General features: G+C 62.0%; 8 protein-coding genes across 8 annotated transcripts; 5 read left to right on the top strand and 3 right to left on the bottom strand.

The window, feature by feature from the left end:
- Positions 1 to 745: 745 nt before the first annotated feature.
- Positions 746 to 2,138, bottom strand: VTJ83DRAFT_3994 (uncharacterized protein; the record flags this gene model as incomplete). Its single annotated transcript, XM_071010433.1, has 2 exons — positions 746 to 795; positions 911 to 2,138. 2 exons carry the CDS (start codon positions 2,136 to 2,138, stop codon positions 746 to 748), a joined length of 1,278 nt encoding a protein of 425 aa, XP_070867872.1.
- Positions 2,139 to 3,994: 1,856 nt separating this feature from the next.
- Positions 3,995 to 5,560, top strand: VTJ83DRAFT_3993 (uncharacterized protein; the record flags this gene model as incomplete). Its single annotated transcript, XM_071010432.1, has 6 exons — positions 3,995 to 4,164; positions 4,253 to 4,881; positions 4,951 to 4,998; positions 5,055 to 5,135; positions 5,191 to 5,325; positions 5,412 to 5,560. The coding sequence occupies 6 exons, from the start codon at positions 3,995 to 3,997 to the stop codon at positions 5,558 to 5,560; spliced, it is 1,212 nt and encodes a 403-aa protein (XP_070867871.1).
- A 1,170-nt stretch (positions 5,561 to 6,730) lies between these two features.
- On the bottom strand, positions 6,731 to 8,542 carry VTJ83DRAFT_3992 (uncharacterized protein; the record flags this gene model as incomplete). Its single annotated transcript, XM_071010431.1, has 3 exons — positions 6,731 to 8,263; positions 8,328 to 8,382; positions 8,448 to 8,542. 3 exons carry the CDS (start codon positions 8,540 to 8,542, stop codon positions 6,731 to 6,733), a joined length of 1,683 nt encoding a protein of 560 aa, XP_070867870.1.
- A 577-nt stretch (positions 8,543 to 9,119) lies between these two features.
- VTJ83DRAFT_3991 (uncharacterized protein) lies at positions 9,120 to 11,975 on the top strand (the record flags this gene model as incomplete). Its single annotated transcript, XM_071010430.1, has 3 exons — positions 9,120 to 9,124; positions 9,218 to 11,621; positions 11,709 to 11,975. 3 exons carry the CDS (start codon positions 9,120 to 9,122, stop codon positions 11,973 to 11,975), a joined length of 2,676 nt encoding a protein of 891 aa, XP_070867869.1.
- Positions 11,976 to 12,948: 973 nt separating this feature from the next.
- On the top strand, positions 12,949 to 15,048 carry VTJ83DRAFT_3990 (uncharacterized protein; the record flags this gene model as incomplete). Its single annotated transcript, XM_071010429.1, has 1 exon — positions 12,949 to 15,048. The coding sequence occupies one exon, from the start codon at positions 12,949 to 12,951 to the stop codon at positions 15,046 to 15,048; it is 2,100 nt and encodes a 699-aa protein (XP_070867868.1).
- A 20-nt stretch (positions 15,049 to 15,068) lies between these two features.
- Positions 15,069 to 16,120, bottom strand: VTJ83DRAFT_3989 (uncharacterized protein; the record flags this gene model as incomplete). Its single annotated transcript, XM_071010427.1, has 2 exons — positions 15,069 to 15,869; positions 15,974 to 16,120. The coding sequence occupies 2 exons, from the start codon at positions 16,118 to 16,120 to the stop codon at positions 15,069 to 15,071; spliced, it is 948 nt and encodes a 315-aa protein (XP_070867867.1).
- A 511-nt stretch (positions 16,121 to 16,631) lies between these two features.
- Positions 16,632 to 17,765, top strand: VTJ83DRAFT_3988 (60S ribosomal protein uL18; the record flags this gene model as incomplete). The annotated part of the gene is made up of 3 exons (XM_071010426.1): positions 16,632 to 16,634; positions 16,784 to 16,821; positions 16,895 to 17,765. 3 exons carry the CDS (start codon positions 16,632 to 16,634, stop codon positions 17,763 to 17,765), a joined length of 912 nt encoding a protein of 303 aa, XP_070867866.1.
- A 3,267-nt stretch (positions 17,766 to 21,032) lies between these two features.
- On the top strand, positions 21,033 to 25,235 carry VTJ83DRAFT_3987 (uncharacterized protein; the record flags this gene model as incomplete). The annotated part of the gene is made up of 4 exons (XM_071010425.1): positions 21,033 to 21,087; positions 21,153 to 23,421; positions 23,504 to 24,315; positions 24,373 to 25,235. The coding sequence occupies 4 exons, from the start codon at positions 21,033 to 21,035 to the stop codon at positions 25,233 to 25,235; spliced, it is 3,999 nt and encodes a 1,332-aa protein (XP_070867865.1).
- Positions 25,236 to 26,032: the final 797 nt, after the last annotated feature.

The raw sequence follows: 26,032 nt of genomic DNA, 5'->3' as shown, positions 1-26,032 counted from the left end.
ATGTCCACAGCTCAGCTGACAACGACGACGTCAACATGGAGCACCTGGTTTCCCGCGATGGATGATTGGGCAATGGGCAGGAAAGCCAACGTGAAGAGTCGCTCTACCTGGCAGCGCTCCATCTTGTTGTGTTGACACGTTTTCTGGCTGCTGCTCAACACACCAACAAGCGGCGTATGTAGATGCGATCAGGGCATGTGTTGTTGCCGTCTGCGTATACTATAGTACACGTACTGTGTCGACCGTTGCAGTGGCGTCGACGATGCGACTGTACTATAGAACCCTTTGGTGGAGGGTAACGTTATGCCTTGTGCTACCACATATCCACATATCGCATGACGGTCCCGAGACGACTCCTTACTGGCGGAGCACGGAAGTGCGTGCAGCTTGTCAGTGGGTCCTAGAGGCTTTGTTGATGCTGTTGCCATGTGTAACCCGTGGAAAGAAACCACCGTGAGCTGTTCGCCCCAGCTACACCGGCACGGACTGGCCAAAGGTTGAGGAATGGACGATACAAGTTGTGCGCCGTAACACCGGGCCCGGAGGGATGGTGTTGTGTAACAACGGCCCGGATCAGGGCACACAAGACTCGCCCAAGGGCAAACCATTGAGGCATCCAACAGGGCGCCCCGCGGGGAGGCTGCGGTGTGTTCCAGACACACGGCGGCATAGCCCGCCACGGGGGGAGTTCCGGGCCATCAAACCCCGATCATGTCGTGCCGAAGGCCTCGCATGGCTCGTGGGATTAAGACTCCAGGGTGCTGATATCAGTCTCCTCGACCCGCCACATGTACCCTGAGAAGCAAACCAAGTCAGCCGTGTTGCCTGCCCGTACGAGACCCTCGCATCTCACCAGGGCGCGCATCGTCAGAAAGAAGGGGGGGGGAAAAAGGAAACGAAGAACGCTTACACATAAACACGCTCCGGTACGGCTTGAACCGCTCGCTAATCTCGAGCATCTCCTTCTCGCTCATATACCTCCACTTCCCCCCTCCCTTCCCCCCGCCGCCCCCGTTCCTCAGCTTGGCCACATCCCTCCCCACAAACGCCGCCATGCCCCTCTGAACCCCGAGATCCCCCGTCGAGAACACGTCCAGCCGCTTCAGCGCGAACATGGCAAACATTTCGACCGTCCACCGGCCCAGGCCGCGCACCGCCGTCAGGCGCTCGACGAGCCCCTCGTAGGGCGCCTCGGCAAGGGCCTGCGCGGTGAGCCGGCCCGCGGCGAACTCCTGGGCCAGGCCCACCAGGTACTCGGCTTTGCGCTGGGAGAGGCCGGCGGTGCGCAGGCGGTCGAGAGGCGTGGCGGCCACCTGTTCGGGGGTTGGGAATCGTGGGTTGCCGTCGCTATCGCTGTTGTTGTTGTCGGGGTTGGGGTTGATGATATCGGGACCAATGTCAATACCACCACCGCCGCCGCCGCCGCCGCCGCCTTCTTTACCATCGTCGTTAAACAAGGCCACAAACCTCGCCTTGATGCTCTTCGCCGCCGCCCCGCTGACCTGCTGCGAGATGATGCTGCTGCAGAGCGCCTCGAACGGGTCGATCTGCTCGGCCAGCCCTTCCGGGGAGAAGAGGCGGCAGTGGTGCCGGTTGATGAGCGGCTTCATGCGCGGGTCGACGCGGATGAGGTGAGCAAGCGCCTCGGAGAGGATCGTTGCCGACGTTGTGACGTAGCCTGCCGCTCCCGCGACCCCTCCCTCTCCGCCTGCGGCCGACGGAGCGGAAGGGGCCTTCGCCGCCGCCGCCGGCTCGGGCGCCGGCTCTGGCGCGATGATCCGCGACGTCTTGGGCGATCGGAGCAGCGCATTGGTGCGGGTCGGGTCAGCCAGGCGGGCCACCGCCGCGTGTCGAGGCCGCCGCCCGCTCGGGGTCTGCACCGGCTCGGCGAGGAGGCTAGCGGCGGCCGGGGTGGGGGTGCTGGGCGGGCCGCCGGGGTCGGCCTCGCGGGCTCGGCGCTTCCGAGGAGTCGACGGGGCGGCCGGGCTCGGATGGGACCCGTTCGTGGCGGGTACCTCGATTGCCCCTTTACGTTTGCGCGATGGCGCCGATGCAGGCGCCGACGGTGCAGGAGGAGCCGGAGCTTTGGTGGTGCCGGTGGCCAGGGCAGCCAGGCGAGCGGAACGGCGAGCCGCCATCCTGATGGCTCGGGGTAGCAGAGGCAAGGAGCAAGATGCAGCCGAGGGGCTGCGAGGATCAAGAATACTAGTACACGCCTTGGAATTCAGTAGGTACCTTGGCTCGAACAGAGGCCGAGGATGAAGACGGTCAAAGCAGCAAGGCCATTTCAGAAAATGGAGAGTCTCCTCCGAAGAAACACGAAACGGGTGTTGACGCTTGCAAGGTTCAGCTCGGGGTTAGAGTCGGTTCCGACGGTACAAGTCTACACGGGCGGCCACTCAGAGCAGCGCGTTCCAGCATGCTGACACACGCCCTTTCATGGACCATTTCTCGCGCTTCTGTCGCCAGCTCACGTGCTACGGATAACGGACAATGCTCTCAATGCTGTCTCAGTGGTACTCATGTCGCTCTTTTATTTGCACCTGGGCTGTTGATTCAAGTGCTGGAAACGCACACGAGACGCATTCCCAGGTGGCCACACCACCCACCTCGGAGTGTCACCCCATCCTGATGGCGCGAGGAACAACCGCGATCCCTTCGCACCTCATCCCACCTTGGCCTTGCATATGCAAGGACATTGTGCGTCAGGGCTGGCGACAACTTCCCCGTGGTGGTGGTGGCGGCCAACGCCGTCTACGTTGCAACCGTCTGCATGACAATCTCGTGTTGGAGATGCGACCGGCCTGCAGGCCCATGAGCCTTTGGGCTTGCAAAACGGGGGGGAAGAATGAATACCACCTAGGTATCCCATCGGTGATTCGCCTGAGCCAACCGTGGGACGCATCGCCTCGGCCCGCTGTTGTGTTGAGCTCCAAGCCCTCTCATCGGGGCGGTTCCTGACAAGCTTCTGATCCCATGCACGGCTGCGGCGCAGCCCACCTGCGGGTCTGGGATTCGCCCCTAGAGGTGGTGGGAGCCGGTGATCCGGAGGAATGGGAAAACTGTCAAGCGGAATGCTGCAAGGGATGGTGTGCTTAGCGCAGGACGGGTATGCAACACTTCCCAAAGGGTTGCTTCCGGTCAGAGAGTCTCGCAGGCGACATGGAGGCATATAGTAGGCAAAAGGACCCGAGCTCGGCGTTACCTCAAGTAGAATCCCACGGCCAAGATCTTGCAGAAGGCAATGTCCCGTCGGGTGATGGAGGGTATTTTATCTCATGCAGGTCCACGGGTGCTGTTGTTGTTGTTATTGTTATTATTGTTGTTGTTGTTTTTTTTTTTTTTTTTTCTCTCTTTTTTTTTTTTTCTTTTGAAGCATGTTGGATCGCGGGTGCAGGTCCTGGAAGGTGGGCCCAGGTCGCTTCCGACGCAAGTGAAAACCCCCCAACCCCTGCACTTTAACGTTATCGGTTCCCTGCGATCGCGCTAGTTAATCACAAGCGAGAACGGTGCAGGTCGGTCTTTTGGGCTCGAAGTTCTGGACCGCCTCTCATGTCGAACGCACCCACAACACCAAACCGCCAGCATTCCTTTGCCCACACTCAACAACACCCACGCACACCTCCTATACACCCACACCTGGAAAGGTATAGCCCGACGATCACGACGACAGCAAAGGCGACGGCAAAGACGAGCACGTCAGCCCTCTACTTCGCCCGTCCGATTCTGCGCGCCCGTTGCTGTTCCGCACCGCCCGGCTCCTCAATGCCACGGTGACCTTGGCTCGCGAGTCCTCGGTGGCAGGAAACCAACGTCCCCCGCTCCGCGAGCCCGTCGTCAGACTGCATCAATCTCCCAAACAAGCCTGCACCGGCTGATCTGCGGCGTGCTCTCTGCTTCGCCTCACAACGCCGACCGGCGACGGGATTGAGCCCTCGTACCACCTCGGCAACCCTGCCCTGTTGTCTCTGGGCACGAAAGCCCATACATCAACATGTTGCTTCCCAAGTACGGCGTCAGCTGGAAGACGGCGAGGTCAAGCTTGCCCGCCACACGAACGATACGGTCCTGGCTGACCAGGTCCCGTCTTCTCGTTCTCCTTGCCATCGTCGGCTTAATATTGCTATGGAGAGGCATCAAGTCTTCGGCCCTCGGCATGCAGAGGTATGTCCGTCGCAGCACCTCGCCAGTCGCCGCGAGGCTTTCGGTTCCCCGCCGGCAGAGAAACGCGCTGCTAACATGGCCGCCGCAGGTTCTACTGCTGGGGACCAGCAAAATCGCCCATGCAAATGTCGCCCAAGGAGCAGGCCGAGTGGGCTGCGCACCTCCCGACTCCCGTCATCTTCAACAAACACACCCCCCTCGAGGTCAACTCTTCAACCATCCAATTCGTGGACCTCAACCCCATCAAGTCCACGACAAAGGCCCTGCAAAACAAGGAGCGTGTCCTCCTCCTGACGCCGCTCAAGGACGCCTCCAGATACCTCTCCAAGTACTTTGAGCTCCTCCTCAAGCTCACCTACCCCCACGACCTCATCGACCTCGCCTTCCTCATCAGCGACACTACCGACGACACCATTGCCGTCCTGTCGGCAGAGCTGGAGCGCATCCAGAAGCGCACCGACGGCGTCGCCTTCCGCAGCGCCACCATCATCCAGAAGGATTTTGGCTTCTCCCTGAGCCAGGAGGTCGAGGACCGCCACGGCTTCGAGGCCCAGGCCCCGCGCCGCAAGGCCATGGCCAGGGCTCGCAACTACCTCCTGGCCACCGCCCTCAAGCCGGAGCACTCGTGGGTCTACTGGCGGGACGCCGACATTGTTGAGAGCCCCCCCAGGATCATCGAGGATTTCATCGCTCACGATCGCGACATCCTCGTCCCCAGTAGGAACTTCTCTTCCTAGGTTCGCCTCTGTGGACCTTGAGCTGATCTTTTTTTTTTTTTTCTTCCAGACATTTGGTTTCACCGCTACGAGAACGGCAAAGACATCGAGGGCAGATGTGAGTCCGATCCGCAAGGAGGGGAACTATCAGGGCTTGGCTGACGCATATCACAGTCGACTACAACTCTTGGATCGACTCTGACCAAGCCCGTAAGCTGGCTGCCAAGTTGGACAAGGACGTCATCCTCGTTGAAGGTACCGCTCCACACGCGATGCGCTCTGCTGGCTCCTCAGCTAACCTCGTGGGCAGGCTACAAGCAGTTCAAGACCGGGCGGACGTATATGGCCCTGATGGGCGACTGGCGGGAAGACAAGGACAAGGAGATTGAGCTGGATGGCATTGGCGGCGTCAACATCATCGTCAAGGCTGATGTGCACCGGTCCGGTACGTAGCGCCAAGGGGCATACCCAAGACATGACATCATCGCCATCATTATCATCATCATCATAAGCTAACACCTGGCTCGGTAGGCATCAACTTTCCCTGCTACGCCTTCGAGAACCAGGCCGAGACGGAGGGTTTCGCCAAGATGGCGAAACGCGCCGGCTATGGCGTCTACGGCTTGCCCAACTATGTCGTGTGGCACATCGACACCCAGGAGAAGGGCGGCAATCTCTAAGCCGCCACTTCGGGCCTGTGTATTTCCGATGGCATTCTCACGCAGCCTCCGGGCTCTTGGCATGCAATCCTCGGGAGTTGAGCGTCGAGCGTCGAGCGTCGAGCGTCGAGCGTCGAGCGTCGAATTCTTTTCCTTCGCTTCTTGCTCTTCTTCCCATTAGACGCCTCCTTCTGCTTTCTCCGACCGTTCTTCCTCCATTTGGGGCGAGATCCCCTCCTCTACTTTTCTTGTGTCGAGCCCCTCCCCTGGACGAGACACACGACGCCGCAAGGGCCGATTTAATTTCATGAACTTTCGCGTTTGGGTACGGGCTACCGGTTGGGGAGGTGGGTGACGGCGCGAGCAGGCATCGGTCGTGTATGACTAGATTTGTGGCGGCGGCCGGTGGAAGGGAAGATAGGCTGGACAGTGACGGGTTTATGTCTAACATGCGTGTACGAGACACATTCGACGTTGGGCGTTTTTTTTTTTTTTTTTTTTTTTTGTGTGTGTTTTGATTCTTGGGAATACAGGAGGAAAAAAGAGGAGGGAAGGGGTTTGTATTATCACACGCACACAAAGACGACGTCGGAGTATAGGAGTATTTCTGTGTCTAGACCTTTGAGATTGCATGACATGCAACCCAGGCTGGGTGTTGGGATGATGGGATTAGCGGAGCTGGAAGAGACCAGCCTTCAGCGTCGCTTAGGATGATGGTGGTGTCTTTCATGATGGTACGTACTGTGCCGATGCGGATGCTTGCATTAGCAAAGAATATGAGAGTTTTGTAGTTCTTCGATGCAGCGAACTAATGGGAAGTGTGTGGGATTGCACAAAGATCCAGATACAACGAGGCGATGGACGAGCGTCTGAGATGGTGCTCTCCATGAAGGTCTGGTCATCTGACTGTTCCCATCCTGAGAGCCGGACTCATTCTCATTGCCAAACACGGAGATATCCCTGGAAGTAACAAAAACTCAAGTCGTTCCCCAAGTCAACCATCCTATCATTTTTTTTTTTTTTTTTCGTATTTCCCACCCCGACAAAACGTTGACCTGTCCAACCCCACCCATCCATAAGCCCGAGAATCCATCCCGCCCTCACATTCTGAACCCAGTCATTACAACACGCAACCACGTATTTCATCGTACAGCTCTGCCTGTCCAGACTCGGACCAGCCCGGCAGCGGTGCTAACAGCCCCTCTCTTCCTTTCTCGAATCGCTCCCCTCCGCACCTCCACCGCTGCCGCTGCCTTCCCTCTCCGCCCTCGCCGCCGCCTCCCGAATCGCCTCATCGTCGCCCCTCAGCTTCGCAAAGTAGGCCTTGACGTCCTCGGCGCTAATCACCTGCTTGCTCTCGGCGAACTGCTGAAAGAAGGGCATGAGCTTGTCCTTGAGGTGCTGGTACGCCATGACGCCTTCGATGGCGCGCACGCGGTCCACGTTGCGCAGGGCCGACTCGCCCCGCTCGTACAGGGAGCCGCCGCCGCCGGTGCTCGAGCCGCCGCCGCCGCCGCCGCCCGGCAGGGACCCGTTATCGCCGCCGTCGCCGTCCTCGGAGACGGGCGGCTCGTAGGTCTCTTCCTCCTCGAGGAGCTGCGGGTGGGGCGCGAGGAGGGGGAAGCACGACGGGCAGTGGCAGAGGTGGTCGCGGAAGTCGGCCTTGAGGAAGAGGGAGAAGGGGTTGGTGGTGGTGGATGGCGCGGGCGGGAGGGTGGCGAGTTTGCAGGGTTTAGTAGCGGTGGTGGTGGTGGTGGTACTGGTGGTGGTGGTGGCAGCGGATGTAGAGGGTGGCTCGGGAGAGGGGGCGAGCTCGCTGCGCGGGCGCTTGGAGGTTTGTGATTCGATGTCGGAGTCGGGCGAGGCCTTGCGCTTCTTGGAGTCGCCGTTGGGTGCGCTTTCAACCGAGATTCCTGGGACGGGCGCAGGCTCGGCCGTCTCGGTAGGCTTGGAGTACACCGCGGGCAGGAAGCCGGGCGTTCCGGCGTAGCGCTTGATCCAAGGATGGGCCTCGACGCACTTGTAGCAGAGGAAGGCCTCGAACTCGTCCTCGGCGGGGAAGCCAGGTGGAGGAGGCGGGTCGTCGTCTTCCTCATCGTCGCCGTCGCCGTCGCCGTCACCGTCGCCGTTGGCTGCGGCATCGTCCGTTTGATCCGGCGCCTCGGCGTCCTCCGAGATGGTAGGCAGCGAGCTGTTCGTCGTCGCAGGCTCCTTCGCCTCCGTTTTTGCCTTCTTTCCGTCGGGCATATTCTCAAACCACTTTGGCCCGAGACCGACGACGCAGCCCGGGTGCCACCAGTCCTCGCCGCAACCGCCAGTTTCGTGAGTGCCCAGGCCGAGGCACTGGAACATGGTCCCCTTCTGCTGGAAGGGGTCATAGTCGCACTCGCAGCCGCAGAAGCGGTTGCGGAAGTTCTGGTTGTACTTGTTGTTGGGGTTGGGCTCCTCCGAGTGGACGCCGCCTTTCGTGCTGGTGGCAGGGTTGATGCGCAGGTTGCACGGGCTCGACTCTGGGAAGCGGGCGGTGCCGCAATCGCAGGTGAAGTTGCGCTTGGCAAAGATCTCGACCAACGTGTGCTCTCCGTGGCATTGGACCGAGCAGGCGTAGCAGACACCGGCGGCGCGGTAGGGGGCGGAAGGGTCCTCGGGCGGGGGATTGCAGGTCAGACAGGCGAAGACATTCTGGCGGAGAGGGCCGAGCGGGTTGGTGCAGTGTTCGATGCTCTGCACATGGGTCGGTTAGCGTTCAGGCAGGAGAAAGAAAGGGATCACAAGGGCGAAGACGTACGTAGGGCAGAGCCTCGCGGGCCTCGGCCTCAAGCTGCATCTGCTCGCGGAGGAAGCTGCGTCGCCACGGTCAGTTTGCATTGCGCCAGGTCATTGGGGTGGAACCACAGTCGGAGCATACTCGGCGGCCGTTTGTGAGTCGTCGGATTTATTCGAGATGCTGTCGCTGCGCGCCCTGGAGCGCACACCGGGCGCATCGCCGTTGGTGGACCCCATGGCGACACGAAGACCGATCGGGGAGAAAAAACCAAGACGGGGTTATCACGAGGGTGAAAATGAAAAGAGGGAGCAAGACGATCAAGTTGAGTCTAAGAACCCAAATCCCCGTTTTCGTTTTCGTGATGGGGGGAAAATGCAAGGAAACTCGTGAAGGATGATGCGCCGTCGCTGCTGATGTTTGCGACCTGGATAACCCAGGTCAGCGCGCGGGTTGAGGCCGGCCTTATCTTATCGGAGCTTGCTTCCTCGTGCAACCACTTTACGCGTCGGGCCCAATCAGGTCTAGCGCATCGCGTTAACGCGTCTCGGGCCCCTCTTGCGACGCGACAAACAAGGGGGGGGAGGTGCAGCCCACCCGGTGAAACCCTGAAACCCTGAGATTGGTTGGGTCTTGGGTTTCTTCCCGCCGTCCCGTGCAGAAGGGAGGAAACCTGAACCATTCAACGAACTTAAGGTACCTTACCTTCTACCCTTTTCTCCCTTCATTCCGACATTCCCTCGTCGCCGACAACCCTCACCCCAGTCGGACGAGAAAAAGAAGATCAGGCAAAAAAAAAAAAAAAAAAAAAGAACAATGAGGTAGGTCTGTTTTCTTTGGACCGGGAAGCCTGAAAAACCCAGGAGGGCAGGGGAACCAGCAGCAAAAGAGAACACACCGCTAACCCGGGCCAGTTCTCCCCTCCGCGAACACCCGTCGTCGGCGAACCGAGGCGCCCCCTCCCGGGCGGCCGGCAGGAAGAGGGCTCGCAACGATGGCGACGACGCCGCATCCTCGGTGGCCGCGTCGAGCCCCGTCATGCCGTCGTCCCCGCCAGCCTTCAACATCGCACACGGTGCCGATGACGACGACGACATTGAGGAGGACGGCGCCGAGATTCAGGATGATATCGACGATCTGGACGAGCAGGCCGAGGACGACGTCGACCTGTTCCGCGAGGGTTTCGAAAACGACTACCGCGAGCGGCCCGATGACCGCTACGAGGATATCGACATTGACGACGAAGGCGACTACGAGGCCCTGGACCTGGGCGAGCGTCGCCGCCTCGAGGCCAAGCTCGCCCATCGGGACCGCGAGCTTGCCCGTCGCCAGCGGATTCCAGCCGCCTTCCTCACAGGAGACGACGATGCCGCCTCGGTCGACCTGACCGCCCAGCCTCGCCGCCGGCGTCACCAGTTCTACAACGAGGACCCGGACGCCGACATGGACGGCGACATCATGGACGAGGAGCTCTCGCTCGAAGCCCTGCACGACGTCAAGGCCTCGAGCCTGACCGAGTGGGTCGCCCAGCCCGCCGTCCAGCGCACCATCAAGCGCGAGTTCAAGGCGTTCCTGACCGAGTACACGGACGAGAACGGCATCTCGGTCTACGGCAACCGCATCCGCACCCTCGGCGAGGTCAACGCCGAGTCGCTCGAGGTCTCGTACGAGCACCTGTCGACGTCCAAGGCCATCCTGGCCTACTTTTTGGCCAACGCCCCGCGCGAGATGCTCAAGCTCTTCGACGAGGTGGCCATGGACGTCGTCCTGCTGCACTACCCCGACTACGAGCGCATCCACTCCGAGATCCACGTGCGCATCTTCGACCTCCCCGTCCACTACACCCTGCGCCAGCTCCGCCAGTCCCACCTCAACTGCCTCGTCCGCGTCAGCGGCGTCGTCACCCGCCGCACCGGCGTCTTCCCCCAGCTCAAGTACGTCAAGTTCGACTGCACAAAGTGCGGCGTCACCCTCGGGCCCTTCCAGCAGGAGGCCAACGTCGAGGTCAAGATCACCTTTTGCCAGAGCTGCCAATCGCGCGGCCCCTTCACCCTCAACTCGGAAAAGACGGTCTACCGCAACTACCAAAAGATCACCCTGCAGGAGTCGCCCGGTACCGTGCCCGCCGGCCGCCTGCCCCGCCACCGCGAGGTCATTCTCCTGTGGGACCTGATCGACAAGGCCAAGCCCGGCGAGGAGATCGAGGTGACGGGCATCTACCAGAACAACTACGATGCCCAGCTCAACAACCGCAACGGCTTCCCCGTCTTCGCCACCATCCTCGAGGCCAACAACATCGTCAAGGCCCACGACCAGCTCGCCGGCTTCCGCATGACCGAGGAGGACGAGCACCGCATCCGCCAGCTGTCCAAGGACCCGCACATCGTCGACAAGATCATCAACTCCATCGCCCCCAGCATCTACGGCCACACCGACGTCAAGACCGCCGTCGCCCTGTCGCTGTTTGGCGGCGTTGCCAAGACCACCCGCGGCGTGCACCACATCCGCGGCGACATCAACGTCCTGCTGCTCGGCGACCCTGGTACCGCCAAGTCGCAGGTGCTCAAGTACGTCGAGAAGACGGCGCACCGCGCCGTCTTCGCCACCGGCCAGGGCGCCAGCGCCGTCGGTCTCACGGCTAGCGTCCGGCGAGACCCCCTGACGAGCGAGTGGACGCTCGAGGGCGGCGCGCTGGTGCTCGCCGACAAGGGCACCTGCCTGATTGACGAGTTCGACAAGATGAACGACCAGGACCGCACGTCGATCCACGAGGCCATGGAGCAGCAGACCATTTCCATCTCCAAGGCCGGCATCGTCACCACCCTGCAGGCCCGCTGCGGCATCATCGCCGCCGCCAACCCCATCGGCGGCCGCTACAACTCCACCATCCCCTTCTCCGCCAACGTGGAGCTGACCGAGCCCATCCTGTCGCGTTTCGACATCCTCTGCGTCATCCGCGACACAGTCGAGCCCGAGGAGGACGAGCGCCTGGCGAGGTTCATCGTTGGGTCCCACAGCCGCAGCCATCCCATGACCAGCGGCGCTGGCGCGGATACCCAGGCGGCTGGCGGGAACGGCGACTCGATGGAGGTCGAGCCGGCGGAGACGCAGCAGCAGCAGCAGCAGCAACAACAACAACAAGCCGGTACGGAGCGCTCTAGCGAGGGCGAGATCCCTCAGGAGCTTCTGCGCAAGTACATCCTGTACGCCCGCGAGCGCTGCCATCCTAAGCTGTACCACATCGACGAGGAGAAGATTGCGCGTTTGTTTGCCGACATGCGCCGCGAGAGCCTGGCGACGGGAGCCTATCCCATCACGGTACGTTTCCTTTCTGACAAAAAAAAAAAAAACCCTCTTTCAACTCACAAGCCCCCGAAACGAAACATGGCTAACCGAGCATAACAGGTCCGTCACCTCGAAGCCATCATCCGCATCAGCGAGGCCTTTTGCCGGATGCGCCTCTCCGAGTACTGCTCCTCCCAGGATATCGACCGCGCCATCGCCGTGGCCGTCGACAGCTTTGTGGGAAGCCAAAAGGTCAGCTGCAAGAAGGCGCTGGCGAGGGCGTTTGCCAAGTACACGCTCAGCAGGCCCGGCGGGAGCGGGGCGAGGAGCCAGGGGCAGAATCAGGGTCGCGGGAGGGGCGGAAGGGTTGGGGCCGTCGCGGCGTAAAGGTATCTCCATGCGGGGTGTTTGATGATGATACTTTTGACGTTAATGACATGATTTTTATGATGCGGCATCGGTTGTTGTGGATTGTACGTCGGTGGATAAGGAAAGGCAGTTTTTTTTTTCTTATAGGTTGGGTGATGAAAGGAAATGGTGTTGGGGGAACCATGAATGCGTGTTGCATCCTTGTCCGCTCAGGATAACGAGCTGGATAGAACACATCACGATCATCAAGTTGATCCAACGTTTCATCCTTTGACAAAGCCTACGGCTCCCCGGTGCAAAAAGGGGTTGACTGAGCGACCCATGGCACAGGGTGGTAGAGAGGGATTCTGTGTTGTCGTCGCCTTCTTCATCGTTCCCCGAGCCTTGCCATGGTACTCTCCAGCCCGGCTTCATATACTGCGTATCTCCTGCAGCTTGCCACAAAACTCGACAACCTCATCACGCCCTGCCCGGACGTGCGCCCGGCATCTTGGTAGGGTTGATGGGCTTGCTGTCGTCCAACATGCCGGCCATCTTGCTGCTTGTTCTGCATCTTGACATCAAGGTCTTTCGCGCATCGCAGGAGCTCTCGTTGGGTTCGTTCTGGCATTTGTTCAGCAGGCCGCCTTCTAGGAATCACGAGAAACACGACGAGGCGGCTTGGTGCCTCACCTATCGCTTGTTTGACAGGCTCCTCTATCAAGATGTATGGCTACTCCCTCTACGACATGATGCGCGCTAGTAGTTACTCGTCTCGAGTGTATTACACAGTACTGTGTACTAGTAGGTCTGTGGATAGGGGGCGCCAATGTTGGCTGGGATAAGGGGGGATGGATTGACTGGGGCTCGAGCTGAACTCCAGCCTCTGCTTTTTTTGAACACGGCGCTAATGCAGCTTATTTCAAAGCTGCCTGCAGGAAACGTTTTCAGCTCTTTTTATTGATGAGCGATGAGGCATGGTCGGTGACGGCCATCGTCCAAGACTTTGGGGATGAGAAGACCGGGCTGGGTGAGCACCGGCCTCGTAGTCCTGAGCCTTTCGATCGGCCTCGTCCTGCTGGGCTTTGCCTCGCCGCTGCGTCGAATCCTTTTCTTCTTGGATGACACCCTCATCGCTTTACGCCGCCAACCGCAACCCCCCCAGGACCCCTCCGAGATGCTCAGCATCGACGACCAGCTCGTCACCCCGGACCATCCGGCCCGGACCGACCTGGACGGCATGGACCACGCCCGCTGCGCGGCCCTCCACAACTACCTCGTAGCGTACGCCTGGCGTGCCGAGGGTCGTTCGCTCTCTGCCCTCCGCGAGAACCACGCCGGCTTCTTTGCTGCTTCGGGCGCCGCCGCCGAGGCTCTTCGCCCGCGCCTCCACCCGTCTCTCAACGCGTTCCTCGACGCCGTCATGGTGGCGCCGCCGCCCCGCGAAGACGCCCGGCACGAGGACGCCGCTCCGCCGCTCTTTTGGTTTGCCTCGGGCATCAGCCAGCCGGACTACCTCCTTGACAACGACACGGCCGATCTCTACGACGAGCCCCCGGACACCCTGGTATGCCTCTACTCCCTCACGATGGGCCGGGCCGGCGGCGGGGTGTATTACCACCAGCGCCTTCACCGCGCCGCCGTGTTTATGGACATGTGGGACCACGACTTTGCCATGCCTGCGGAGCGCCACCCGGAGCTTTGGCACCCGCTCGAGACGATCCTGTCGAACTGGATCGAGCTGATCCGCCTGGGAAAGGTGGTGGCCGCTCCGAGAGACGTCCCGGCCCGGTACGACAGCGAAAAGATGGGGCCGTGGGAGTGGCGGCCGTACTCGGAGGCGCAGGTCGACGCGTGCGTCAAGGCGTGGGACAGGCTGTGCGCCGCCGTCGAGGCCAAGCTTGCGCCGCCGCTGACGGGCCGTGCCCTTTGCTCTCCTGCCGCTCCGCAGCCCCTCATGACCGAAGCCGCCCTCCAGGCCGCCCGCGTGCACTCTCCCTCCTTCGCCCACTCGTTCCTCTCCCGCGCCCGCCGGCCCGCCGCCTTCCACCGCCCCGCCCCGGGGCTCGTCCTCCCGCCGGCCGACGCGGCCGTCTTTGCCTCGCTGCAACCCTTCACCCCGCGCTTCGCCCACGCCCGCAACCCGGACGGCTCGGTACCCACCTCGGAGGGGGCCTCCGCCTACCCCGTGCCCCCCGTCTTGCTCTTCCCCGCCGCGGCGGACCGATCCGCGTCCTGCCCCCGCCCGGCCGCAGGAGGATGCGCGGCCGCCGCGGCATCCGCCATCGCGGCCGCCATGCCGCACGTCGACCTCTCCCACCCGTCCGGCTCGCGCAACCCCTTCTTCGCCTTTTTCAGCGACGAGTTCGGCCCGGCCGTCGCCACGCCGCCGCCGCCGCCGCCGTCGCGCCACGTCCCCGCGGGGCTCTACTCGGAGGGCGTCGACCGGCGGTCCTACGACGTCGCCGAGGAAGGGTTCCGCCTGCTGCTCCCCGCGTGCCCTAGCCTCCGCGCGTTCGGGCGGACCTGGCACACGCGCGACCACCGGCCGCGCCCGGAGGAGGACCCGGAGGCGGGCGGGGCCCGAGGCGGAGCGACGGCTGGCCGGCGGACGCGGCGGCGGCCGAGCTGTTCCAGCACGGGTACAGGAGCTTCGGCGGGGAGAGTCATCGGGCGCAGAGGCTGGAGAGGGTGCTGGAGCTGTGGGCGGGGCTGGTGGAGAGGGGGGTTTGGACGGTGGGAGCGGAGGGGGTGGAGGGGGGGCTGGAGGATTTTGTGCATGGGGTTCAGAGGGAGGACAAAGAAGAGGAGGAGGAGGAGGGGTGGTGGGATTGGAAGGAGTATAGGATACCGCCGAGTTGGTGATGCGATGCGGTCTTGTGGTGGCTCTCGGGTTGTAATCTCTATTCATTTAGAGCCTAGCTTTCCGAAAGAAACCAAAAAAAAAAAAAAAAAAGAAAGAAAAGGGCATATCGAAAGAAATCCGTCCCCTATTAACCCCGGTTGGTTTCCTCGGAGCTGGACACAGGCCAGGAGACCCGACAGATGGGGGAAGACGGATGACCAATGCTCGTCGAGGCGTTCTTCATTTCTCATTAGGCGCCTAAGGTAGCTACAAGAGGAACCCTCCGATCACATCTTGGCCTTGCGGATCACGGGCTTGATGGGGATCCGGGGATGGTCGCCCGCCAGCTTCAGGCCCGTCACCTTTTCGAGCTCGTCGACGGCCTCGTAGGCCCGGCCGAGGTGCACCTTGATGGTCCCGAACCCGGCCATCTTGGCCGCCTTGAGGTTCTCGCCGATGTCGTCGAGAAAGACAATCTCGTCGGCCCGCACGCCCTCGGCCCAGCCCAGGGCGCGGCCGCGGTCCGAGCCGGCGTTGGCGCGGGCAAACTCGTCCGCCTTTTGCCGGGCCAGCTCGTAGATGCGGGGGTCGGGCTTGCGCAGGCCGACGTGCGCCGACGACACGAACACGTCGAACTGGGCGTGCAGCTGGCCGATGATGAAGTCGTCGGGCTTGGAAAACTCGTGGTCCGGCGGGAAGATGACGGTGTTGCTCAGGGCGGCGACGATGTAGCGGCCGCTGGCCTTGAGGGCCCGGAGGGCCGGGAACATCCACGGGTCCGGGGCACGGGCGCCGCCCATCATGTCGTGGAAGAGGCGCCGGCCGTCGATGCGCGGCATGGGCGGGATCTCGCGCGGCAGCGAGGGGTTCTTGGCCTGCTGGGCCTGGTAGAAGGCCTTCCACCGGCCCTCGTGGTGCAGGTCGCGGTTGAAGCCCTCGTACCAGGCGTCGTCCAGGGGGATGCTGCCCGTCTCGAGGCGGTGCCAGAAGCCCGAGGGCTTGGTCTGGGAGATGGAGTAGTTGACCCAGCCGGGCGGGATGCCCAGGCTCAGCTCGTAGTCGAGGATGGCCTGGAAGGGCGAGATGACCTGCAAGAGACCATGGTTAGATCCAGCCGGCCCGCGCCCGGCCCGGCCCGGGCGCCATGCTCTCCTCGGGGGGACGGGGGCGGGGAGGGGTTCGTCAGACATACGCAGACGCCGCCAATGTCGAAGAGGATGACCTTGGGCCGCCTCGGCGGCGGTGACGGGGGCTGGGGCTGGGGCTGGGACTGCGGCTTGGCCATTTCGTCGAAGGCGTCTAGAATCACTTCCACGGGGAACAGGTTCTCAGGGAGCATCCGGCGCCACGAAGCATCCAACGCATCTCACGTCATGGGGGATCCGAGACCAGATCATGTTGGATGTCGCGAGAGCTGGCTGTAGGTCGCGTCTCCTTTCATAGGTCCGAAGGTGGAGACCTCCGGCCCGGGGGACTCGGGCGTGGGAGGTTGGCGGAACCAAGAACCTCGGCTCGGAACCCGGCCGAGCCGTCCCAGCGTCGGCGTGCTGACATAATCAGCCTCTCGGAGAGTAACCCTAACCCTACTTTTTTGGGTCGGTCATCTGCCTTGCTTCACCGCCTTTCCTGGGGCGGGTCCCCTTGGCCCACGGGTCCCCCTCGTCCCCCACCACAGTGCAGCAGCAGCACCTCAGCCAGGGCAGCCGCCAGCTTAGGGTTGTGGGGTGAAATTTTGGCCCACGAAATATTTTGCCGGAAAGAGAACTTCTTTCTCTCTGGCTTCTCCCCTTCCAAACCACCCGCGTGTCGACAGCCCATACCTCAACCGTCGCCCACCGACAACCGCAAAAATGGTGAGTTGAATAGCTGCTGCTGCTGCTGCTGCTCGGCCTTTTTACGGTCGTCATCCATGGAGGAGTAGAGAGAGTCAACGCAAGATGCTTCGGAGAGGGGGATTCTGAAGCGCAAATTGCTGACTCGGGGATTTGCGACAAACCACCAGGCCTTCCACAAGCTGGTCAAGAACAGCGCCTACTACAGGTGAGTTGGTTCTTCTCCTCGACGCCTCTTGGAAAAAATAAAAAAAGGCCCATCGACTGACCCCCCTCGGCAGCCGCTTCCAGACCAAGTACAAGCGCAGGAGGCAGGGCAAGACCGACTACTATGCCCGCAAGCGCCTCATCACCCAGGCCAAGAACAAGTACAATGCGCCCAAGTACCGCCTGGTGGTGCGCTTCACCAACCGCGACATCATCACCCAGATCGTGACGTCCGAGATCAACGGCGACAAGGTGTTCGCGGCGGCCTACTCGCACGAGCTGCGCGCCTACGGCATTGAGCACGGCCTGACCAACTGGGCCGCCGCCTACGCCACCGGCCTCCTGCTCGCCCGCCGCGTCCTCAGCAAGCTCGGCCTCGACAAGCAGTTCGTCGGCGTCGAGGAGCCCGATGGCGAGTACACCCTCACCGAGGCCGCCGAGGGCGAGGACGGCGAGGAGCGCCGCCCCTTCAAGGCCAACCTCGACGTGGGCCTGGTGTGCACCTCGACGGGCGCCCGCGTCTTCGGCGTCATGAAGGGCGCCTCGGACGGCGGCATCCTGATCCCCCACTCGGAGAACCGCTTCCCCGGCTTCGACATTGAGTCGGAGGAGCTCGACGCCGAGGTTCTCAAGAAGTACATCTTTGGCGGCCACGTCGCCGAGTACATGGAGACCCTGGCCGACGACGACGAGGAGCGCTACAAGAGCCAGTTCGTCAAGTACATTGAGGACGACGTCGAGGCGGACGCCCTCGAGGACCTGTACGCCGAGGCCCACAAGGCCATCCGCGAGGACCCCTTCAAGAAGTACGTCAGCGACGCTCCCAAGAAGACCAAGGAGGAGTGGAAGCAGGAGTCTCTCAAGTACCGCAAGTCCAAGCTGTCCCTGGAGGAGCGCAAGGCTCGCGTCCAGGAGAAGATTGCCCAGCTGCGCGAGGAGCTTTAAGCGGCGGTGGTTGGGTGAAAAAAGAAGGAAACGCGGGTTGTCGGTTGTCTTTTTTTTCGGAGGCGGGTTGCATCATCATGGTCGTCGGGACTCGGGGTTGCTGCTTTGTTTTTAGGAGTTTCTGGGACACATGCGCGGTTCGGACATGGCACATGGGGTTCTTCAATGACCAGGACCAGGGTTCACCAAAAACAAGCGCGCTCGGGGCGTGTCCTGATGATTTCCCACCATGATGAATTCTCCTCTGACGTGAGCTGCCGGCTGGCCCCATGAACGAATGGCATGATTTGCGTGCGACGAGAGCTTGTGGCTTGTGCGTTGTGCGTTGTTGTGACCATGTGCCGTTTGTCGAGGCTGGTCGATAGGAGGTGCTGTGTGTGATGCTCCGTTCGTATCCATCGTATAATAACTATCCCATTCCGTCGTGTACATACATAAAGCAGAGTGGCTTCCTCGGGCAGGCCCATGCGAAGGCGGCGCTTCCCTGGAGGTCAAGTCGTCATCTCGGAAAAGGTTGACGGCTCATCTACGGGAGATCATTATGTATACTACTATAAGTACATGGTAGATTATGTAGATACGAGAGAAACGGGGAGGGTGATTGAGTAAATGAACCAATGTCGCGGGTCGTTTGCCGTGCCAGGGGGAGGGGGTTGGCCTTGGCCTTGGTTTCTACGGATAAAACCAAAAAAAAAAAAAAAAAGAAAGAAAAAGAAAAAGGGGGGGAGCTTCCAGTAGTTTAGATTTTTTTTTTCTTAGAGATGCCCAATGGTGGTGGTGGTGGTGATGGTCTGCGACACTGGACGGTGGTGGGGAGAAGGGGGGGGGGGGTGGCGGGCCTTTGTTGAGCTGTTGAGCGTTTGGAGAATGTATCAAAATCTCGAGTCCATGTGAAAGTTTCTTTCTCTTTTTTTTTTCTCTCTTTTATTCTTTCTTTTATTCTTTCTTTTATTCTTTCTTTTATTCTTTCTTTTATTCTTTCTTTTATTCTTTCTCTTGTTTTCTTTTATGAAAGATAACTCGGGTACCTTGGTGTAATTTTGTCTCTGACAGAGAAACACAAACAGGACGAATCGGGTAGGTACCTGAGGTGGTGATGACGAAAGCAAACCACCGCGTCCAAGAACTCAACCGCCCCCCGTCCGCATGAGCCGGCCGGGGAGCATGTGACTTTGCCGGATGATGAGAGGTTTAGGGGGGTGGGGAGTGTTGTCCGGGGTGCCCGGAGAACAAGGGGGGGGGATGACGGACATCTCTCCATCTCAAGGATCCCTCCCTCCCGAGATAGTAGATCACAAGAGAGGCGAACTAGGTAAGGGGCGTGTTCATGGCGTTGGGAGAATTCCATTCGTCGTGGGCGATGAGCCGTAACTACCGAGATGCGGCGCAATGCACACACACATTGGGGACATCATGCATACTTACTCTACTACAGCACACTAACCAGCGTCCACATGGATCCCGTGGTCGTTATCGCGGCGGCTCACCTGGAGCTGCCCGTTCAGTGGACGTCCAGGTTGGTTTCTCGAAAACGGCCAGGGGGCGGGACCGGGGTATTTACGTTTCCTTCCCCAATTTCCGATTCCCGAGCGACCAATCCCAATCGAGCATCCCGTCGCCCGGCGCCTTCGTCTGCACGAAAGCCGACCGGCGCCATGGGATCATCGGGCCTTGGCTTCTGGGCAGAACCGGGCAAGACGGGGTCAAGACTGGTCAAAGAAACTCAAAGCCCCATCCGGCAGTCCAGCCAACCATTCTGTTCTGGGGGGGTGGTGCGAGTCCACCGTGCCGTGGTCGTGGTCGTGGCCGTGGGTAGCGCCGGCGATTGTTGCAACGCCCGAACTCGCGTCGGAGCCCCAGGTCGGATGGAGACCATGGGAGGTAGAGAGAGCGTGAGCGAGAAGTAGAGAGGCTGTGGTGGCAATTTTCCCGATTCAACAAACCATCCAACCGAACCCGCTGCAGCCTTGTTGCCCGGCTTGACCTGGAACTTGCACCATCACAACGAGACGCTCAACCACGAACACCACCCAAGGGAACAACAGCCCACACACCACCGCCAAACGCCAACACCGCCACCCTCACCCTCACCCTCACCCTCACCCGGACCCTCACGCTGGTGCTGGTGCTGGTGCTAGTACATACTGGTGGTGCACGATTCCTTCCACCCCCCCCCCCCCCCCTCCAGCCGACGGGATCCTGGCCGTGGATACGGTAACTACCTTAGCGTGGATACGCAGTTGTTACAATACTGCGTACGCCTCGTGCAGGAGAGACAAGAGTCAGCCACCGCCGCCGCTGCCGCCGCTGCTGCTTCGTCATCGTTTCCGAAAAAGAAAGAAAAAGGAAGAAAAGAGAGAGACACAGAGAGAGAAAGAGAGACAGAGACGAGAACGTTCACGGTAACGTTACCCAACTTGGCTGATCTTCTGCACCGTTTGGCGCACTCGCACACTCGCGCATTCGCGCACTCGCACACACACACAACTACGCAGTACACACACACACACACACACACACACACACACACACACACACACACACACACATCCGTCTCGCCGACTCGCCGACTCGCCGTCTCGCCGACTCGACCAACGAACGACACCACCCGAAACCTGACCGTTGCCGTTTTCCAGCCTGTGCGACCGCATCTCTCTTCTTCCTCCTCCTTCACCTCCACCTTCTCTGCCTCTCTACCTCGCCGTCCAACCTGCTCATTTCCCTCTGCGACTCGCCTCTGCCATACATCCGCCTGCTACCGCACATTTTTTTTTTTTTTTGTGTTTTTCCCGGCGATACCTAATACACGACACGGTTGACCGTGGCCATGGCTTTCATCGACGCCAGCGGTTCAGGGCAGCAGTGACGGAATCTCGACGTTGGGCTGACAAAACGGTCCGGACCGGCCATCGTCTGTCGACTTGGATAACCACCACCTCGTGCGGATTGCGCATAACGTTCGCCTAGAAGAGGCAACCTGCTCGGCTGACGGAGCCCTCATTCGCGATTCTTCTCCTTGATCATCCGCCAGCTCTCTCTTGGGGTCGCCCGTCTTCCCCCGTTCCCCGGCAGCCTTGTCGTCTTGTTCGCCCCGCCCTCGAGGAACGACGGCGTTGCATCGCTGCGTCGCATCGCTGCGTCGTGTCCCCGTCCCCATCTCACCCACCCTCTCCCTCTCCTTTTCCTTACGCCCTACGCGCCACCGCGACGGCAGCGCATCGCGAGCTGGTTCTCGTCGGCGCCGCGCCCGCTTTCACCCCAACCGCCATGGATCACCTACCGGGCCTGGACGTGAGCTGGATGGCCACCGGCCATGCCAAGGGTTGGTCTCCTCCCCGTCCCGTTTCTCTGATGGTGCAAGACTCACAATGACGCCGCCCGTCGCAGACAAGACGGCGAGGAATCAACCACCAATCCCCCCCGCCGCCGCCGCCGCTGCCGCCGGTCCAACCACGGCCCCCGACCCCCCGTCGCCAGCCGCCCTCGCTTCCGTCGCCTCCTCGGTCAACGGCAACCATGCGGAACCCCCGAGGCCCCTGCTCTTCCGCGCGAGCTCCGCCAAAACCGCCGCCGCCGCCGCCGCCGCCGCCGCCGCCGATGACAAGAAGCTGTCCGTGCCCAGCCCTTCGCCGCCTCAACGACGAAACTCGTGGTTCTCGTCCATCTCGTCCAAGTTCACCTCGGGCGGCGCCGCCGCCGACCGGAGCCCCGCCCAGACCAACACCACCTCCCCCAAGCCCGCCGAGCTCTCGGTGCCCCGCGCCAACCCGGCCAAAAACGCCGTCCTGCAGCACGCCGCAAGGCCCGACGGCGACGCTCCCTACACCCCCGCGCCCCCGAAATCCTCCCCGACCGGCCTGCTGCAGGTCCTCCGCCGCCTGTCGTCCTCCAACGGCGCCCTCAACGCGGCCCCCAAGGCGCACAACCACGGCCTCGTCGAGCGTCGCATCCTCAACGTCGACCGCCATCGCGAGCGCTGCCGGATCGACGGCCTGAGCCAGGCCAAGCTGCGTCGCGTCGCCTTTTGCGTCGACGTCGAGATCGCCCCGATGCCCAAGTACCTCCTCGACGACAAGAAGAGCAAGGGCAAGGACAAGGACAAGAAGAAGGGCAAGGAAAAGAACGGCGGCGGGCTCCTCCAGCAGGACGGCAACGCGGCCGGGGAGGACGCGGCCAACAAGGCGTCTCCCGAGCCGCCTTCGGTCGGCGAGCTGAAGTCGACCTCGAGCGGCCGCCCCATGACCATGTCGGAGAAGAAGCGGGAAAAGAAAAAGAAGAGCGAGGAGGAGCGCAAGGCCCGCAAGGAGAAGCGACGCCGGCAGGCCGAGGCCAACGGCACCATCCCCATGGAGCTTCGCTACGACAGCGACACGTCGTCCAGCGGCACCGCCCCGCGCCCCGAAACCCCGAGCCGCTCCGCCTCCAAGCCCCTCCCCACCACCAACCCGGTCCGCATCTACCGCCGCTGCTGCCAGCTGCGCGAGACGCCCATCCTGCGCAAGATCACGGAGCAGCTGTCCGACCCGGTCAACGCCTCCGCCGCCGACCCCAGCTTCGTCGAGAAGCTCGACCTGACGGGCTACTGGATGCAGTTCTCCGACCTCGTCACCCTCGGCGACTACCTCGCCGTCGTCCCCGTCCGCGAAGTCATCCTCGACGGCTGCGGCCTGACCGACGAGGGCGTCCGCGTCATCCTGGCCGGCCTGCTGGCCGTGCGGAGGTCCCGCGCGCCGAAACGCAGGAGGCCGACGGTGAGCGCCGGTGCCGTTGCTCCCGCCAGCAACGGCACCGGATCAAGCACCGCACCGCCATCACAACCACCACCACCACCATCGCCAACACCACCGCCGCCACAACTAGCACCAGCGGCGCCAGCACCCGAACAGGGCGGCGTCGTTGAGCGTCTTGTGCTCAAGAACAACAAGCTCGGCGTCGAGGGGTGGAAGCATATCTGCCTTTTCATCCACATGTGCCGCACGCTCAAGAGCTTGGACCTGTCGGGGATACCGTTCCCGCGACAGGCCATCCTGCACACGCCGCCTGCAGCGCCCGAGTCCGTCCCGGGCACCCCGACCCCGCAGCCAAATGGCCCATCGTCGCAGCAGCAGCAACAACAAAAACAACAACAACAGCCACCGCCACCACCTCCTCCTCCTCAGCCCCAGTCCCCGCTGCAGAGCGTCGCCCAGCTGCTGAGCAGATCCCTGGCCGAGCGTCTCGGCGGGGCCACGCTGAGCATGCTCCTCCTCAACCAGACGGGCATGACCGCCGAGCAGCTGGGCTGCGTCGTCGACGGCGCCATCCGCGGCGGCGTCAAGCGGCTGGGACTGGCCGGGAACGAGCTGGACGCCGCCGGCCTGGCGCACGTCGCAAGGTTCTTGCGGACCAGCTTCTGCGAAGGGCTGGATCTCGCCGGCAACGACCTCCGAGAGGGGGTCGTCACCCTCGCCGATGCTCTGTCTTTATCGTCGTCGTCATCGTCGAGCGGGAAGTGCCCGCTGACGTCGCTGACGCTGGCGGATTGCCAGCTGACCCCGCCCGCGCTGTGCAAGTTGTTGCCGGCGCTGGCGAAGCTGGAGGATTTCCGGTTCCTGGATTTGTCAAAGAACCGGGGGTTGTTTGAGTCGGATCCGAGCGCCGTCTGCGTGCTGAGGAGGTGAGTTGTGTTGCGTCCGCTCGAGAGAAGCTCCTTTTTTTTTTTTTTTCTTCATCTCGCGTCTAACTCTTCAAACTTCTAGATACCTCCCCAAAATGGCCTGTCTCAAACGCATCCACCTCGTCGACTGCGCCATGTCCCCCGAGCAGGTCATGGCCATCGCCGAGATCCTGCCCGAGGTGCCGGGCCTCGCGCACGTCAGCTTCCTCGAGAACCCGCAGCTCGTCGAGCTGGCCACCAACGCCACCACCAACGAGACCCAGGAAGAGGCCTGCGCGCTGTTCGCGTCGCTGCTCGCCGCCGCCCGCGTGTCCCCGAGCCTCGTGGCCATCGACATCGAGGTCCCCAGCGAGCAGTCGAGCGATCTCGTCAAGGCCCTAGCGAAGCAGGTCGTCGCCTACTGCCTGCGCAACATGGAGCTGGCGACGGCCGTAACAACGACGACGACAGCGCTTCCCGAGGGAGGAGCGGCAGCGGCAGCGGCCGCGACCAAGCCCGAGCTTCAGTACCCTCAAGCGCTGCAGCGCCTTGTCGGCCACGACGTGACGTCGGCGTTGGATCTGGATGCCGACGTGGACGCCGCGCCGGATGAGGACTACGTCATCGGCGGCACGGGCGTCGTGCGCGCGCTGGCGTGCTGCTTGAAGAACCGCGGCGTGGATGACGCCGAGGGCGGACGGCCGTCGGGGGAGTTCATCCGGGACGTGGAGAACGGCATCACGCCGATCGCAGGAGGCAGCGGGGCTGGGAGCGGCAGCGGGAGCGGCAACGGGAGCGGCGCCAAGGCCAAGGAGATGTCGAAGCACCTCCTCCTGAGCGCGCGCAAGATCCGGCTGAGGCTGCAGCCTGCGATCGACAAGGCGAGGGCGACGGCGAGCGATTCGCACAATTACTGTGAGCATCTCTTGGCCGATTGGCTAGTACGAGACGCACATGCTAACAACAGGCCAGACCGGCTCATGTTCCTCTCCAACACGCTCGAAGGCATCATCAAGCGTTTCGAGGACGAGTTCCCCGACACCCGCCTCTCGCCCGCCCCGGATGGCGCCATCGATCTTCCCAAGGACGACGCGGACGGCTCCGGCGACAAGACGGAGGCGAGCTTGTCCTCGCAACCGCCCAACGCCGCCGCCGCCGCCGCCGCCGCCGCCCCAGCGCGGCCTCGGATCCTTCCCTTGCCGTCCCCGCCCACGACGCCGCCGCGGCCCACCAGATGGCCTCGGACAACGATGCCGACCCCGACGACCCGGACAGCGCCATTATCCGCGCGCCCGCGCTGTCTCGCTCCAACTCGCTCATGTCGTTCAGCTCCAAGGCCCTCGCCGACGAGGAAGGCCGCATCCTCCGCGCCGGCCACAAGTTCCGCGCCGGCGTGGCCGTCGCGGGCGATTCCCTTGCCGATCCCCATCTTCCCGGCCAGCAGGGCCGTCACGACGGCGACGGCGACGGCGGCAGCGATAGCGGCGGCAGCAACAGAAACAGCAGCAGCAGCAGCAGCAGCAGCGGCGGCGGCGGCGGCGGCGGCGGCGGTGGGAAAACGCAGCCCGGCCCGGAGCACTACGCGCTTCTGGCGTCCGGGGTGGAGATGGTGGGCGCGGACCCGAACCACGCGCGCCTGCTGCACGAGCTCCTGGAGGAGCTGGGCGGCGAGGAAGGGCGGTGCTGGTACGACGCGCGGCGGAGGCGCGAGGTGGCCGAAAGGGGCGTCGTGGCCGTGTTCAAGGAGCACCGGGCCGAGATCTCGGCGAGGCTGCGCGAGGCGGACCCGACGCACTGGCGCGGGTTCGTCGAGAGCCAGGAGATGGCGAGGATGAACGCCGCTGCCGGCGCCAGCGTCGGGTTGGAGCAGCGGGACGGAGAGACGCCGGGAGCCTGAGAGGGATGAGGAGGATGAGAAGGATGAGAAGAGGAGGAGAAAGGAGGAGAGGGAGGAGAGGGAGGGAAAGACCGTGATGGACATGTTGAGGATGTCGAGAAGAAGGGTTGAGAGGTGAATGCGGGGATGGGGAGAAGAAGGGGGTAAGAGAGAGAGAGAGAGGAGAGAAGAAGGAGGATAGAAGTGCCTAGCCAGCCTACCTACCTATCTAACCTACCTACCTACCTACCTACCTATATAATACGCAGGGGAGATTTCTCGAGTTGGGAGGGTTGGCGAAGTATGTAGTAGTAGTACCTCGTACCTCGTCCCTCTCCATTTCCTCTGCTCCTCTGCTCTCCCCTGCTTTTACCTAGCCACCCTTCCTTCTCTTCACACACACACACACACACACACCTCGTTGCTTGGAAAAGAATGCAGGCCTGGAAGCGGAAGCACATTGGTTATTATTTGGGCCCATGGTTAGGTTGCTGAGCGACCTACGGCACCTCGGAATACCCACCTGCTTCTGTTGCATACCTACCTAGACCATTGATTCCATCACTGCTCCTCCTCCTCCTCCTCCTCCTACAAGAACAACCACCTGCATACCCGCATCCAACAACTAGCCGGTTCCTCAAACAAGTCACAGGACGCGTTACCGTGATATGATGCGCTGGGTGGACGGAAATCCGTTCAGCGACGCCGCTGAAAACGCCTTACACATGGCTAAACGATATGCCTGCTTTGACTCTG

Source organism: Remersonia thermophila, chromosome 3 (assembly GCF_042764415.1).
Source record: "Remersonia thermophila strain ATCC 22073 chromosome 3, whole genome shotgun sequence".
Classification (NCBI taxonomy): Eukaryota; Fungi; Ascomycota; class Sordariomycetes; order Sordariales; family Chaetomiaceae; genus Remersonia; species Remersonia thermophila.
This window is presented reverse-complemented; position numbering and strand designations above follow the sequence as displayed.